The sequence below is a fragment of the Lytechinus pictus genome, chromosome 6 (assembly GCF_037042905.1).
Source record: "Lytechinus pictus isolate F3 Inbred chromosome 6, Lp3.0, whole genome shotgun sequence".
Lineage (NCBI taxonomy): Eukaryota > Metazoa > Echinodermata > Echinoidea > Temnopleuroida > Toxopneustidae > Lytechinus > Lytechinus pictus.
This window is the reverse complement of record NC_087250.1, coordinates 19,188,170-19,206,502: the sequence shown is the minus strand read 5'-3', so window position 1 is coordinate 19,206,502 and position 18,333 is coordinate 19,188,170. Positions and strand designations below refer to the sequence as shown.

The following is an 18,333-nucleotide window of genomic DNA, read 5'->3' as shown; positions in this document are numbered from 1 at the left end:
TCTTATATTTACTATATTTGATGCAAACTTTCACAATTTTTTAATTATTTGTACTCTTTGATGCAAACTTTTACAAGTATTTGTTGATGCAAAATTTGACAAAGTCTATTTGATGCAATTTTTCACAATTATTTCTACTGTTGATGCTATATTTCACAATTATTTCTACTTTTTGATGCAGACTTTCATAATTATTTCTAATGTATTTGGTGCAAATTTTCACAATTATTTCTACGGTCTGATGCAAACTTTCACAATTATTTGTTGATGCAAATTTTCACAATTCTATTATTTGTTAGAAACATTCACAATTATTTCGACTATTTAATTCAAATTTTCACAGTTTATAATATTTTATTCAAACTTTCACAATTTCTACTATTAAATGCAAATTTCTACTATTTGATGCATATCACAGGAAAGTCTTTATGCCGTTTGGTTGGAAGTAAGTCACCATGTCGCTTCCAGAGATGGATCAATATTCAGATGTCCAGGTTTACTTCACAGCCAAGGAATGGGCAAAGATCAGCGTTTATGAGAGAACATGTATCAAGAATGTCAAAGAAAACTACGAGATGATGATAAATCTTGGTAGGTACATTCCATTTTTTTCTTTGTTGAAGGATGATTCTATCCTCCTGGTATTAAACCTGCGAAGTATTTCACAGAGCAAACCTTTTTTCTTTAAAGAAAATTCTCCAAACTAATCAGACTCCAACCCCAAAAGAAATCATGAAAAACATCAGAGGAGGTCTAGACTAAAGTTTGAACAAAATTATACAAATTTCAATATAACAAAAAATTGTTTTTAAAAGTTATAATCTCAACTTGACTGGCCTAAAAGATGGTAACTTGGAGAGACAGTAAATGTAAATTGAATTTTTGATCAAAGTCATTCAGGCCGCACAGACAATAGCATTTCCTCCAGTACCTTGTTTATTTGATCAACGTTGTTCAAGCCGCTCAGAAAAAAATCGCGTAGATAACTTGTTTCATTGATAAATTATCTGTTCAAATTTGTGAACTTTTTTGTGACAATTTGTTGTTCTGTTTGTACACACAGGATTACAGGTAAATCAACCAAAGTTCATGCAACGTGTGCAAGTTATAAAGAAAGAGATCAAAGAGGAAAGTGATGGAGGGGAGGAGGAAATAAAGTCAAGAGGTTTGTGAATGTCGCTGGCGTAATGTCATATGTCATGATGACATCTAAAAGTATGTGTATCTGTAATGTACTGTGTCAGAAACCTGTAACTATTTTACAGAGCAGACTTTTTTTCTTTAAAGAAAATTCTCCAAACTAAGGGGACTCCAACCCCAAAGAAATCATGAAAAAGCATCAGAGGAGGTCTAGACTAAAGTTTGAACAAAGTTGTACAAATTTCAATATAATAAAAAATTGTTTTTAAAAGTTATAATCTCAACTTGACTGGCGTAAAAGCTGGTAACTTGGAAAGACATTAGATATAATTTGAATTTTTGATCAAAGTCATTCAATCTGCACAGACATCATATGCTCCCATTACCTTGTATATTTGATCTGTTTGTACACACAGGAATACCTGTGGTAAATCAACCAAAACTCATGCAACGTGTGCAAGTTATAAAGAAAGAGATCAAAGAGGAATGTGATGGAGGGAAGGAGGAAAGAAAGTCGAGAGGTTTGTGGATGTAGCTGGCGTAATGCCATATTTCATTATGACTTTTAAAAGTTTGTGTATCAGTAATGTATTACGTCAGAAATATTTTAAAGATGTCCTAAATCATGACAAAGTATAAAAGGCATTAACACTTTCTACAGTGCGTCCCACAAAACATGAAACCGAGATTTAGCAATGATTTATCATAACTTAATCATAAATATAATAGACAAATGACCTACCATTGTAAAGCTTAGAATGTCCTCTTTGTTCTGAAATTACTTAGATTATTCCTCATTCACGCATGAGTGACCAAAAACAATTTGAAGAAAGGATACCAAAAACTCATTTGGTGGGGGGTATCTGAATTTCAAAGAGAAAATTGCATGCCTAAAAGTTCAATATCTGCTCTTCTATTTGATACCTTAATCACAGAAAATGGTCAAGAAGTAAAAAAGTTATGTTCTCTCGAAACAATGCTTGTACATGTATTTCCATAATTTCATGAAATAAACATGTTTTCACCGGTTTCCCGCAGAAGCTATCGCACGGTTAACAAAAGACTTAATGCATGGCTGATTGTCAAAGCAGAGTGTCGAGTGAGTTTGAAAGCTAGCCTGTAAATCTGCTTCATTTTATGAAATTATTGAAATTCAAGCCTTATTTCAAATGACCAGAACTTTGTCATTTCTTGACCAATTTGTGTAATTGAGGTATCAAATTAAAGAGCATTTTAAAAATGTGGTTTTCGTTTTGAAACCCAGATACAGCCCGCCAAGTGACTTTTTGGTATCCCCTCTTAAAATTGTTTTTGCTCACTCATGCGTGAATAAGTAGGTCATTTGTCTATTGTATTTGTGATTGAGTTATGATAAATCATTGATTAATCTCGACGCCCTGTTCTAGGAACAGTGCGGCGCTCTTCACATCTTAAGCTTTTTCGGAACATTTCATATACTTTCGTTAACAGAATCTTTGTCGTCACTAAATAACGCTTGTTTTTTATGTTGGCATTTTACATTTTTGGGGGGAAATACATGGATACAACACTTAATGGTTTAACTTACATATCACTGTCTTGATATTAAAAAAGTTGAAACTGATTACAAAGAAAATACAGTTTTTGTCTCGCCTGCATAGCAGAGCGAGACTATAGGCGCTTTTCCGACGGCGGCGGCGGCGCCAACATCAAATCTTAACCTAAGGTTAAGTTTTTGAAATGACATCATAACTTAGAGTATAAGTATATGGACCTAGTTCATGAAACTTGGCCATAAGGATAATCAAGTATTACTGAACATCCTACCTGAGTTTCATGTCACATGACCAAGGTCAAAGGTCATTTAGGGTCAATGAACTTAGACCATGTGGGGAGAATTATTTTCAAAATCTTAACCGAAGGTTAAGTTTTTAAAATGACATCATAACTTAGAAAGTATATGGACCTAGTTCATGGAACTTGGGCATAAGGTTAATCAAGTATTAGTGAACATCCTGCTTGAGTTTTAGGTCACGTGACCAAGTTCAAAAGTCATTTAGGGTCAATGAACTTTGGCCAAGTTGGGGGTATTTGCTGAATTACCATCATAACTTTGAAAATTTATGGATCTAGTTCATGAAACTTGGACATTAGGTTAATCCAGTACCACTGAATATCCTGTGCGAGTTTCAGGTCACATGACCATGGTCAATGGTCATTTAAGGTCAATGAACTTTGGCCGTGTTGGGGGTATTTATTAAAATACCATCCTAACTCTGAAAGTTTATGGATCTAGTTCATAAAACTTGGACATAAGAGTAATCAAGTATCACTGAACATCCTGTACGAGTTTCAGGTCACATGACCATGGTCAAAGGTCATTAAAGGTCAATGAATATTGGCCATGTTGGGGGTATTTGTTGAATTACCATCCTAACTCTGAAAGTTTATAGATCTAGTTCATAAAACTTGGGATATAAGAGTAATCAAGTATCACTGAACATCCCCTGTGAGTTTCAGGTCACAAAACCAAGGTCAAAGGTCAGTTAAGGTCAATAAACTTAGGCCATGTTGGGGTAATTGTTGAATTGCCATCATAACTTTGAAAGTTTATGGATAGAGTGAATGAAATGTGGACATGGGTGTAGTTGACAAGTCTTAAGTCACCGTTCAAATGTCATTTATGGTCAATGAACGTGGTATTATGTCATTATATGAATGGTGTTTTTGTGAATGATTATTTTATTGTAGTTTTCAAAGTTAGCACTGCTGCTATATTAAATCGCGTAATGCAGGTGAGACTGCCAGAGGCGTTCCACTTGTTTATTATATGTCACGTGATTGATGACGTTTTTTTGACCCCTGTACCATAATACGTTCGGGGGGAGCTACTTCCTTTCAAAGATGCACAACATGATTGTCCAAGAAAACCAATTTAAGTTTCATCGCTGGGCGATATCTGTGCGTACAAAAGAATGGGTATCAATAGCAACTAATTTATTCTTTATTTTCAATGAATACTCGGGCGTTGTTGTTTTTAGTAGGTTTTCTCATAGTGTAAACAACGTCCCCCGGGTACAGAGGTTTTGTTGCTCTCGGGTATTTTCCGATTTGAGAATTATCTTCTTCGTTTTGATCATCGTACACGTTTTTTATTCGGAAATATTCGACGGAAATTTTCTCGACGGGACCTATTATGGTATCACGCTCGGTGTCCGTCCATCCGTTAACTTTTCCTTGTAAATGCGATAACTTTAGTTTAACTTGACCTAGGCTCATATAATTTGGTTTGTATGATACTAGCATAGATCCCAAGAAGCCTATCGATTTTGAGGTCAAAAGGTCAAAGGTCATGGTCACAGTGACCTATTTTCATTGTACCCTTCTGCAGTCCTTGTAAACGCGATAACTTAAGTTTAACTTAACCTAGACTCATATAATTTGGTGTGTATGATACTAGCATGGATCTCAGGAAGCCTATTGATTTTGAGGTCAAAGGTCACAGTGACATATTTTCATCGTACCCTTCTGCAGTCCTTGCAAACTTGACAACTTCAGTTGAACTTAACCTAGGCTCATATAATTTGATGTGTATAATACTAGCATGGATCCCAGGAAGACTGTTGATTTTGAGGTCAAAAGGTCAAAGGTCAAGGTCACAGTGACGTAATTTCATCGTACCCTTCTGCAGTCCTTGTAAATGCGATAACTAAAGTTGAACTTAACCTAGGCTCATATAATTTGGTTTGTATGATACTAGCATGGATCCCAGGAAGCCTATTGATTTTTGTGGTCAAAGGTCAAGGTCACAGTGACGTATTTTCATCGTACCCTTCTGCAGTCCTTGTAAACGTGATAAATTTAGTTGAACTTAACCTAGGCTCATATAATTTGGTTTGTATGATACTAGTATGGATCCCAGGAAGCCTATTGATTTTGAGGTCAAAAGGTCGAAGGTCAAGGTCACAGTGACGTATTTCATCGTACCCTTCTGCAGTCCTTGTAAACGCGATAACTTCAGTTTAACTTAACCTAGGCTCATATAATTTGGTGAGTATGATACTAGCATGGATCTAGCAAGCCTATTGGTTTTGAGGTCAAAAGGTCAAAGGTCAAGATCACAGTGACATGTTTTCATCTTACCCTTCTGCAGTCCTTGTAAACGTGATAACTTCAGTTTAACTTAACCTAGGCTCATACAATTTGGTGTGTATGATACAAGCATGGATCCAGCAAGCCTATTGGTTTTGAGGTCAAAAGGTCAAAGGTCAAGATCACAGTGACATGTTTTCATCTTACCATTCTGCAATCCTTGTTAACGAGATAACTTTAGTTGAACTTAACCTGGGCTCATATAGTTTGGTGTGTATGATACTAGCATAGATCCTAGCAATTATTGATTTTGAGGTCAGAAGGTCAAAGGTGAAGTCGCCATCTTCCACTTTTCTTGCTTGACCAATAGCTCCATTTTCCGCATTACAGAAGGGCGTATTATGTGCTCGCCTTAGCGACACCTGTTTTTATTCAAATCAACTTTTCGTTGGCGTGGACTTGTCCTTTAATAATGATCAGGATGTTATTACTATCAAGTATCATATACTATGTACTACATAAAGAAAAAAATAAACTATAAGCGCCATGTCACGTAATTCTGCGCAAGCCTTGTGGGTGATTGCCCGTGCCCCCAACCCACCTGCAAAAAGGTTTTAAGCATGTTAAAATAATTTCAACCTGCCAATCAGACTTGCATTTGCTTCTGCTGGCAACTGCATGTGAGATGCATGCTAGAGACTGCCAATGTGGGTAACCTGCAGGTAGCAAAAATAGTTACCTACAAGATCCTTCTTTTTTTTTTCTTTTACTGAAAAGTTCTTGAGATATCTTCCAACCTTGCCTCTGCTTTTGAAAATAGGATTAGATGTCCGTTCATCGGAGCTTTTGCAGCCTCAGCAAAGTGAAAAGAAACCGATCCTAAAGGACTTGGGAAATGGTGATCTCCTTGAATCAACAGACTTTGATAAATCCATCCCATTACAAACCAATCCAACATCATCAGGTGATCAGGGTAGTCAATCAGGTGATCTCAACACCCAGTCATGTGATCAGAAGACCAAACTAACAGAGGGAGCTCAAGGAACTGACCAAACCCCCAAGCAGTCCCAGGCAACTTCTTTGGAAGACAATGGACAAGTAACTGGACAGGGTGGAAATCTTTCAGGTAAAGATGATTTAAAATGAAATGGAGCTGTATGATAGGAAGGACTTTGAATACTGGATGGACTTTTTGACTGTGTAATTATCCTTTGCCCGCAGTGAAGTTTTGATGTACAATCCGACCTCTCTTATCTGGCCTCCCCTTATCTAGATCTCTATATTTTCTGGATGCAAAGTTGCAGAGATTTTTTTATTTTTGTTTTAATCTAGTACGTGGGGAATAGGGATTTCAATCTAAGATTTCTACGCAAATTCACTTTGATTACATACATTTTCCAATATAGTCTATATCTGCAACATCATTACTTTTTATGAAAATATCTTGCCCAAATCACCGAAAGAATACAAGCATTTTGTTATTTCATCACGTTTTCTTTTTATTGTTTACAAAACAATGCATGTCTCGTTAGCACGCCCAGGCCCACAGAAATTTCTGTCCATGCTCCTGCCTAGTCTTTCATTAGTATTAGGACAGCGCCATCTATCATGTTTGAGCATACAGTTAGTGTAATAATGGCTGAATTTGCGAAGATGATCCAATTTTTTACGTTAGACTCTTACTTTCATCAAGTAATTTTCTTTCTTTCACGGTATGCTCAATGTATTCCTCTATCATTTCAGCAGGTAAATCATCCAAGAGTTTTGGCAACCACTCGATTTCATTTCCGCAAAAAAAACCCCATTATTTGTACTGACAGCAGTGAAATACTGTCTGTAGGCCCACTACAATAGATTATGTGTAGCTACCATTTGTGAGGCAGCTGCGCGTATTTAATATTGGGTGTCCCAGATCCGGATAAATCCCTTATCCAGATTGGTGCTGGTCCCAACGTGTCCGGAAAAGAGAGGTCGGACTGTACATATATTGAGGTAAATTTAGCTAAAAAGCTTTCAATATGGTAATGTTTTAATAAGGTGTATGTAGGGGCGGAGTGGATACAGGATTTTCCAAAGGGGGGGGGCTTTTTCAGAAAATTTTGACAGAGAAAATGTTTTCACTACCAAATTTAGGTCATTTCTTCCATTAACAATTTGACCCCCCCCCCAAAAAAAAAGGGTTTCACTGCCAAATTGAGGTCATTTGTTCCAGGAAAATTTTGACAAAAAAAAAAGGGTTTTCACAACCAAATCAATGTAATTTTGTCCTAAGAAAAAATTGACAAGCAACAAAATTGAAGGGTTCACACTGCATGACATATTCCACTAACAAAAATATTTTTGTGCCTCTCAAACATTAATTCCAATTAGCAATGGTGACAGTACAGAACCTTGAGGTACACCTACCTTCACCTCAAACTCGTCTGGCAGCTCAGACACTGTACTTACTCTTCTTTTGGTCAATATCCTGAATATGCTCTTGAGACCCCCATAACACAAATGTCTGGAATTTATTTTAGGCTTCCACATTACTTACCAGTTTAATCAATTCCAATATTTATAACACTAGATATATCTTTGTTTCTTAAACATTAGGTTCTGGAATTTGCAGATGCAAGTACTGTGGATCACCCTATGCTATTCCTCTCATCTTAGCAAGGCATCTCAAGTACAAACATGGTCATAATGGTAGTATTCTGGTACCAGATTCATCCCATTCACGTGTTCTGCAGATCATCAATGGAGAAATACAAAACCCTTTTGATAAACCCAAAGAGCCTTCACATGATGAAACAGGAAGTGCAAAAATAGGAAGGAAAACTAAATATGTAATATTTCTTAGGAAATCGAGTGAAAAGCAAAATCAGAATTCTTACTTCTCCATACAATGTGAGAAGGTAGGTAATCATCAAGTTGAGGATTCCACAGCAGGTAAAAGAATTCATACAGGTGAAAAGCGCTATGCTTGTTATTATTGTGACAAAGTATTCTATGAAGCAAGTGCTCTCAAAGCACATGTACATATCCATTATGAAGTGTATGTGTGTGATTATTGTGATAAGACTTTCAATTTTGCTTCTGCTCTTAAAGCACATAAACTAAGCCATACTAGTGATAAGGCCTTTGTTTGTGATTATTGTAGTAAGGCCTTCCGTTATGCTTCTGGTCTCAAAGCACATAAACGAATCCATACAGGTGAGAAGCCCTGTGTATGCGATCAATGTGGTAAAGCATTTAATATAGAAGGTAATCTCAGAATTCATAAACGAATCCATACAGGTGAGAAGCCCTATGTATGTGATCAATGTGGTAAGGCATTTAAATCACAATATCTTCTCACAGAACATAAACGAGTTCATACAGAGGATAAGCCCTATATATGCAATCAGTGTGGTAAGGCATTTAATGAAAGACAGCTTCTAAAGAGCCATAAACGCATCCATATAGGTGAGAAACCGTATTCATGTGATCAATGTGGCAAGGCATTTAATCGAAAAGCTCATCTTACAGCACATGAACGAATCCATACAGGTGAGAAACCCTATGTGTGTGATCACTGCGGTAAGGCATTTAATGATGGAAGTTCTTTCAGAAAGCATAAACGAAGCCATACAGGTGAGAAACCCTATTTGTGTGTTCACTGCGGTAAGGCATTTGGTGACAGACAATGTATGAGGAAACACGAACAAATCCATACAGGTGAGAGAAATTATCTCTGTGACCAATGTGGTAAGACATTTTATAGATCTGATCGTCTCAAAGAACACAAAAGAATTCATGATTCTGACAAACACTATGTATGTAATCATTGTGGTAAGTCATTCACTTGTGCTAGCAGTCTAAAAAGACATAATCAAATCCATACCGGTGAAAAGCCCTATGAATGTGATTTTTGTGATAAGGCATTTCGTCACTGTAGCTCTCTCAAAAATCACATTACAACTAAGCACAGGTGGGAAGCCCATTGCATGTGAGTAATGCAGTGAGGCTTTTTTTCTTTCATCTTTGAAGCAATCTTAGAGGACACAAATTCATACAGTTGAAGAGCCCAAACAGCAACAATGTGATCGATGGGGGGGGGGGGGGGGGGGGAGGGGGGTGAATGGGCATTGAAATCCTAACCAAAGTTAAGTTTTTAAAATGTCATAACTTTGAATGTTTATAGATTTTGTTAACGATACTTTGACATAAGGGTCATCGTTTATCACTGGACATCCTTTTTGGCTTTCCAGTCACATGGCTGAGGTCAAAGGTCAATTAGCGCAAACAAACTTTGGCCATGTTCGGGTAGTCGTTGAATCGTCATTATAGCTTTGAAAGTGTTTGGATCTCGTTCAGGAAACTTGGATATAAAAGCAACCAACTATATCAAACATTCTGTGCCAAGTTTCAAGTCACATGACCAGAGTCGAAGCTCATTTAGGGTCAATGAACTTTAGCCATGTTGGGGGCATTTGTTGAATTTCTTTCATAACTGAAAGTTTATTGATCTAGTTCATGAAACTTGCATATACCGGTAAGAGTAGTCAAGTATCACCAAACATCGTGTGCACGTTTCAGGTCACATGACCAAGGTCAAAGATCATTAGGGTTAACAAACTTTGGCAATGTTGAGTTCTTTGTTGAATTGCCATCATAAATTTTGAAAGTTTATAGGTGTAGTTCATGAAACTTGGGCATAAGAGTAATCAAACATAATTGAACATCCTTCATTTGTTTCAGGTCACCAAGGTCAAAGGTCATTGTGGGTCAATGAAGGCATAGTTTTCTATTATCATATGAATGGTGTTTCTTGTGAATACTTTTTCAACAGTTCTTATTCAAAGTCAGCACTGCTGCTAAATTGAATCATGTAGGGAAGGTGAGAGTGCAGAGGCATTCCTCTTGGTTAAAGATAAATGCCAGTTGTGGTAACGGTCTCAAAATGACTATTTACAGATTCTAATATAATGAACACCTAAGTGTCTGTTTGTATGAATAAAAAAATTTGGGCCAAAGGATTCTGGAAGAAATTGTGTAATTGCTGAGAAATAAGCAAAATAAGCGCGGATTTGGTCACTTCCGTCGGGTCTTTATTCCAGCAATAACAGTATACACTGCCCCACATGTATTTATCTGTGTTGGCGGTCTTCAGTGTGATCGTATTTCAGCTTAGATTTTATGATTTCACAAAGTTCAGTTTATGTAACTGTACCAGATCTAGATCCTCGATGATATAGTCATACTTAACCTTGGTTTTACAGACTTTCTCACGAAATTAGTGTTTTACTGCAACTACTGTAATTTAGCTTTAATGTTTACATGCAAGACTCCGACAACCCAGAAGGAAACTGACCAGTAGAATTTTAACTGGTAACTCTGGAAATTGGAACATCGGTTTACTGGTCTAACTGGTCATACTGGTCCAGTTAAAATTTTACTGGTCCAGTTAAAAATCAAACTGGTCTTGAATTACTGGAATTTTATTTTATACTGATCTTGTTTCTGGTGGTTGTAACTGGTCTCACTGGTATCCAATTCAAGCTGGTCTTTACTGGTATTTTCTACTGGTCTGACTGGTCCTCGTACTGGTCTTACTGGATCAATTTATTACATGCATTTGGTTTGTTATATACCATGGTCAGTGAAATGTGATGGAAAAGATGGTTAGTAAATTAATGTTTTTTTTTTTACTTAGTGTCTTTATGGTCGTTGGATGAATGAGGAGCGTGGTATGAATGTGTGTTTTGTTTTGAAAGTGATTGTTTGTCGGCCCTATTAATGCATAGCTCCGGTGAAGTTAGCTGACCCTACAAAGTTCCACCTGAGCGATGGATTTGAATAACCAATTCCATTGCTCAGGTTGAATGGTGTTGTGGGATTAGCAATCCTTGGCTGGAGCTGTGCATTGGACTTGACTGCTCGCTCGTCCCCAGACACCCTCCTGTCTTTCGTTTTTGTTCCTGCTTAAAACTAAGTTTTTTATTGTTTGAATTAAGATGTTTATCAATAAGCATCCTTCCACCACCACATTTGTTTGTATTTTTCTATTACTTCATCTTTTCCTTTTAGTATACATAATATATTCAGGGCCGTAGCTAGACATTCATGGCAGTCGGCAAAATCATGTACCAGTTGGCAAAATGGAGGATAGGGGAGAAAAAGAAAGAGGGAAAGAAAGGAAGAGAAAAAAAGAAAGGAGAGAGGGGGAGAGAGAGAAAGAAAGAAAGAAGAAATAAAGAAAGAAAAAAAGGAAAGAAAAAAAATAGAGGTATCAACTTCGAAGAAGGTTACGACTTATGGAGTAAAGACAACCAGTTGGCAAATCCAAGTCCATGTAGCCAGGCTTAGAGCCCTACTAGTCAGCAAAATACAAAGGACAAAACAGATGGAGCTATATTGTCCTCCCCCAATATAAACAAGCTTGTGAGTTTGCAAATTATACCACAATTATTGACGATTTAACAAATACTTTAGTTTTGTAAAATTAGAAGCAAGACAAAGTGATGTACAAGTACTGCCCCATTTCAGAACTGAGAAGAACAGAACACAAGACTTAAAAAACGAGTGACTCTGCAGTTGGCAAATTCATGAAGACAAGTGTACAACTTGTAGACTTGTCTACAAGTTTGCAGTTGGCAAAAAAACAAGTTATTATTGTTTTATGTTATTATGTAGTGATATATGCTTTTTTCATGACTATATACTTAAAGTGATTGCCCCCTTTTAAGGCCTTAATATATAAAACATTTCCAGTCTGTGTTTACGTTTGCACTGGTGTGGACCGATATAGGTACCGGGCTGGTGTTAAATCAACACCAGCGTTTTTTTTTGCAGTGCATGAATTCCCGCTAGACGGTCCTTAAAAATGTCCCTTTTTCTGATCTAATTATAACAAATTTTCAGCTCGCGCTTCGCGCTCGCATCACTTGATTAGTGAAATAGTAAATTCCTACAAACAAGCCATAGAATGCCCCTCTTCAGGTCTGAATTTCAAAAATTGTCAGCTTGCGCTTCTCGCCCGCAATATTTCATTATTAAAATACGTATCATGTTCATGATTACAATGACCACAAAAAGTGCTTCATGTGCTTAGGTGTAATTATAACAAAATCAGCAAGCGCTTGGCGCTTGCATTAGATGACTATGATGAGATACGTACGCACTTCATGAATTCCAAAAGATAGTCCTTAAAATGTCCCTTTTTAGGGTCAAGTTATACAAAAAAAATTCCGCTCGCGCTTCGCGCTCGCATTGTTTGTTTTGTGAGACAGGTACATATCATGATTAAAAACTTTGCTTATAATGTCCCTTTTTAGGACTGAATATCAAACATTTTCAGCTCGCGCATCGCGCTCGCATTATTTGATCACTAAGATACATATCCGTTTAATTGCACAGCCCTTAAAATGTCTCTGTTAGGTCAGTATACCTGGCAATTGAGCGCGCTTCGCGCGCCCACTTAATGACACAACATTTTTGCTGGTCCCCCAAATGCCGCGACACACGGTACGCCACTGTTAGCAGTAGCACTCTTGAAATTTTAGTTGAGACATCTTGCACAGAAGGTCAATTAAAAATTAACAAATCTTTTATTTTGATATTATTAATGCATAGGGTATATCATTATACTGCAAGTTAGCAACTACGGCACACTAGCCTTTCTATTTTGCTCCAAAATGTTTATTTTTACAGTGCAAATATCTTTGTAGGGCGATTCCACACTAGAACTTCAAAAATATCATACATTTCAACATGCTTTCAATAAGTCATAAGAAGTGTAATATTTTACTATGATACCTAAATTTTATGAAAATTATGAGTTTTAACCAAAAGTGAAGTCACATATAGTTTTTGGTGGGGGAACGATGGAATTTTCAATTTTCAATAATTTTGCTAATTAAATAGTCGAGTACAAACACTGCCTGAAACAATTATTGGCAAAGCACAAGAAGATTGAAAATATTGCAGGTCATTGGAATAATGTATCATTGATGGTTCCAAATAATATCTACAACATTTTCATGATCCATTATAGGGGCAGCCCTGATTTTTCCGAACCTATTTTTGGCAATGTCCCGTACAACACATAAAAATGCAAAAGTTTACCCTACAATTTTATTTTTGATGATGCAATTTCACAATATCAGTTTATCTTTCTTTGACCCATGGGTGATCGATTTATCCCATAAGAATCTAATCACTGCCCTTCATTTTTCAATAATTGTCCTATTAAAAGTTGTCCCGTACGACACAGTGTGTGTCGTACGGGACATTTCTGTACGACACACAATATATAATGCATTTAATTGCAGGATTTGGATTCAGAAACTATAAATAGGAGGCCTATTTTAATTCAAGTATTGATTTGACATAAAGTGAACTGAAAAAATACTTTTTTTAATCTCCATAGAACATGAAATAGGTGATTGTAACCATCTTAATTGATTTCATGTAGGTGTATTCTTTTGTGAATCCCTTCAGCTAAACTGGTGATTTTCACTGGTCAGAGCAGGTTTATTTCTTTGTCACTGAGCATGAAAAGAAAACCTTTATAATTGATTCACCCTAGCCTGGAAGATTACTTCCTCTTGCATGCTAATGTGGAATTATCATAAGATGTAAAAAAAAAAAATTACATATCAATCAACTATTTGGACTTCCCTTGATGATCACTAATTTTTTATATACAGTATTGAAACTCCTTACTTTTTTGTACATGAAAAAAAAATGATAACATATTGCTCCCGATTGTATATATTGAGGTTACTTAATTATATTGTCCTGAATGACTACTTATTAAAAGACTTTTCATTAAAAAGGAAGAATTTAGGGGCAATGCTCCCCTTCTGATTAATAAAAGTTCATTGTTTTATTCAGACTGGCCAGTACAACACGCAAGTGCCTGTACAACACACAAGTGTCCCGTACGACACACAAGTGTCCCGTACGACACACAAGTGTCCCGTACGACACATTATTTTGTTTATGATATATTAACATAAATATTCAGCCAATTGCTGTTTCTAACATAATGAATATCTTTAGTTTGATAGGACTATCATTATCATCAGCCAAATAAAGTGATTGAAGAAGTCAAAGAGACATAAAGTAAGAAAGTTTGGCTTCAATTTAGAGATGTCCCGTACGACACATTTTGAGTGTCCCGTACGCCACAATGTTCTCGAAAATTGTAATTTGATTTATTTATTCATGAATGTTTATTTTGCTTTCTTTCATAGATGTGTTTGTTCTTGGGTAATTGAATATCAATTCGAGTTCAGTTTCTATGAAAATTATCTGTCCAACTCACAGACTTTAGAGTAAAAACTTGAGGTTTCGAAAAAAGCCACCTTTTCTGCGTCCGTACGACACATTACTATTTTAAATCTGTATTATACAGGATGTGAATTCAAGTCATGTTAAGTCTTGGTTTTTCTAACACTCTGGTAGTACTTGATGATCACCCATAGTTACTGGAATATTTTTTGTTTTTCTTGTCAAGAAACTGTCAAATGTTCTCTAAATGTCCCGTACGACACGTATGGAATCACCCTGTATATCTTTGTATAATTTACCTCAAAGTATTCACCAAATGCCACTAATTTAATTCTAAAAATTCAAAATCTTTTGGCATGTGATTATTGTAGGGGGGCACATCCCCCATCAGACTCCCCCTGTGCTCACGTTGGCGCTGTCACGCCAAATTTAGTTGGCAAATTTAGCTGGTACACCCCCCCCCAACAAAATGCTTCTGGCTACGGCCCTGAATATATTAAGTTGCATTATATTTTCGTCATCATTTCAAGTTTGATGTTTTTAAATCTGTACACTCTATGTATATATGCCTGTAAATTGTTCGCAATTCAGCCTTTTGGCTGCAAAGTGCAATAATTTCAATAAAACCTTTTCAATTTCAATTTAATGGAAACTCTATATCAGACATTTTTTTTATCACCATTGGAAAGAATCTTAACACCTGGTCAAGAAAGCAATTCTCATGTTTTATTTGAATAGGGAAACCAAATTCAGGAATGATGTTTTTTTACCCGCATTACTGCAAAATATTATATATATATATTATTAATATTGTTTTGTCATTTATATCCCTGGGATATGTCTACATGTACATGTATATTGATAGTGGGCATAAAAAAAGTGATTCATTATGTAAATCTAAATGCAATTTAAGTTTTGTTTTCAGATACACCATGAACTTAACAGTGATGTATTTTGTATTGTGTATGTTTGTCCTTTTGTTTATCCTCAGTGTATAGGGTCTACATTATATTTGTTATGATTTGATATGCTTTTATAATGAATTGATTTTTATGGAAATGTAGAAAATAAAGTTTCTGATATGACAGTCATATTCAATATATCAATACGTTATCAATATACGTCTGTAGAGTTTATTTTATCTTCATCTTCAGAGTATAGTCATCCTTAGAGACTAAAGCCAGATTGACACTTCCACAAATTTTTGGCCACGATTTTGTTGTGGCAAGTCGTGCCATTTTGGGGCACGAACTGGGAGGCTCCCGCACTGGTAACAACTAGTTCACACATAGTCTATGACGAGTTCATGAATGCGTGGCCATCAGTGTCCACATTGACACGAACTGGCACGACAAGTTCATGCATAGATTGCGCATGACGAGTTTGCGCAATAAGGACGGTGTCGTGCCGACTTGGGCACGCCATATTCGTGAACACTACATGAGCTGTTCGTGAACTATTCATCGTAGTTCATGACTAGTCTGCTGGGCAAACCCTTCACTCGAGTTAAGGGTCTGAATGTGCAGCCTACTCATGCCTTGTGTACTGAAGGAACAGCAAGTTTTGTATGTGCTAGTCTTTGCGTGGAGGCACACTTATTGATCAAAGTTCCAATCAGGGTCTGTGCTTGCAGACTAGTTCATGACAGTCATGGCACGCATCCTCCCGATGAGTTTACAACGAGTTGACTAACAGTTTGTGCGCAGTTCATGATCCGGTCGCTAATAAATTTTGTTGCGACCAAAATTTTGAACATTTTCAAATTTCTTGTCCCGACATGGCACGCAGTCACGATGGGTTTACGCACACTTCACGCCAGTTTACGACTAGTTTGGGCATTGGCACGAATCGTGCAAGTGTCAGCCTAGCTTTACTCTACTGTTATCATCTTCAATAAATGTATGTGATATGGACTGTACATGTAGAGGAAGGCAGGGTAAGTTGAGCCACCACCCCAAGACCGATAATGAATGAGTCAGATATTGTGGTGGTGCCATGTATTGATGACCCATTGCATAACCCCACCACAATGTTGTCGTTGAAACCAAAAATAATTTTTCAGAGGGAAAAATACATATTTCAGTCAAAAAAAGTGTGAAAAAAGATAGGCGCTTTTTACCCACTTGCATCTTTAAATATGATGAAGGCATATTAATAACAAATGTTATTTAGAAAAATTATTAAGTTTAGAATTCAAATATTGCTATCACTAAAGGCCACCGCACACCTAATGACTGTTCGCGCTCCGATTTTGGAACAAATAGCATTTTGCTCATTTTCTGAAAATGTGAATGGAACATATCATTTTATTTGAGGTTGAAATTAATTGAAAGAATACTAATATAACCATTTTGACAGATTGCAAGCCTTTTTTTCGGAGTAAAGGCCAAATTAGTTTCAAATTGTAGCAAATCGTACAACTGCAATGACGTCATTATGACTAGATATTAAATTCGCTTGTATTATAAGAAGGATGATATCAGTGGCGTACATAGGATTTTCGTCAGGGGGGGGTGGCAAAAAGGTCTTTCAAGCTCGTCAGGGGGGGCAGGGATACATGCATGGGTGGTGGCTCGTCAGGGGGGGGGGCAGACTGCCCCTCTGCCCCCCCCCCCCCCGTAGGTACGCTAGTGGATATAATCATAGTCACAGATTTGAAAATAGGTATTCGTACGACGATTTTGAACATTACACAGTAAGATATTCCAAGTCTCAATATTAGCATCAAATTCTACATTTTATTCTGAAATCGGGTCGCAGACCAGTCGTAAGGTGTGTGGTTGCCTTAATGCAATGATCTATGGAGATCCTCCAACTGCCATTGCAGCCAAGATCTGGGCCCCGTTGTACAAAGAGTTACGATTGATCCGATCAATCGCAACTATGGAAAGCCAGCAAAGTCAACGTATGAAATGCATGTTTGTTCCAAAAAAATTCTAGATATGAATGCATATATCCATAAATTCATTGATTTCTTGACAATTTGGGGTGTTCTCCTTTGATTACAAAGGACATTTTGCAAATTTCCTGTAGAAAAAATAATGACACTGATGGATTTCCATAGAGTTACGATTGATCGGATCAATCGTATCAATCGTAACTCTTTGTACAACAGGGCCCTGGGCCCCGTCTTACAAAGAGTTATGATAGATCCAATCCTAAATCTATGGAAATCTATCAGTGTCATAATTTTTTCTACAGGAAATTTGCAAAATATCCTTTGCAAACAAAGGAGAACACACCAAATCATCAATAAATCAATGAATTTATGGATATACATTCATATGTAGAGAATTTTTTTTAGCAAACATGCATTTTATATGTTGACTTTGCTGGCTTTCCATAGTTGTGATTGATCAGATCAATTGCAACTAAGTTAATCGCAACTCTTTGAAAGATGGGGCCCAGGGATGTCAAAAAATACAAATTTCCAAATAATGTCCTCATATTTCACTGATGTTATTTCTTTTTTTAAATTCAAGTCTGTTGATGTTTGTTTTTTAATGAGTAGACGTTTCACAAAACATATCATGGATAGATTATATGACCTATCGTTAGAATGAGCAAAAAGAGATTTTGGGGGGTATATTTTTAGTGTCCAAAGAGAAGAGTAATATATGTGTGACATCACATCGGACAATGTAAGGATCTATAATACATGACATTAATGGGGTGTTGCAAGAAACTTGCGATCAATTGCAAGTCAATTTTCAGTCCCTAAATCAACCATATGTCTTGCAGCTAATTGCAAATTAGTGATTGATTGCTAATTTGCTCCTTGAAACAAGAAGTTTAATCTAATTTGCTAAAGCTAACGTTGATATATCGGTTGTAAAATTGCAACAGAATATTTGCAATTGATCG

The 18,333-nt window shown here is 36.6% G+C and overlaps 1 protein-coding gene across 2 annotated transcripts; it reads left to right on the top strand.

Moving 5' to 3' along the window:
* The first annotated feature begins 420 nt into the window (after positions 1–420).
* LOC129263711 (zinc finger protein ZFP2-like) lies at positions 421–10,551 on the top strand. Of its 2 annotated transcripts, XM_064101113.1 has the most exons (5): positions 421–591; positions 1,064–1,165; positions 1,557–1,661; positions 6,032–6,337; positions 7,807–10,551. In XM_064101113.1, exons 1-5 carry the CDS (start codon positions 456–458, stop codon positions 9,183–9,185), a joined length of 2,028 nt encoding a protein of 675 aa, XP_063957183.1. In that variant the 5' UTR covers positions 421–455; the 3' UTR covers positions 9,186–10,551. The 2 variants fall into 2 exon arrangements, with proteins under 2 accessions (XP_063957183.1, XP_063957184.1); XM_064101114.1 differs by lacking the exon at positions 1,557–1,661.
* Positions 10,552–18,333: the final 7,782 nt, after the last annotated feature.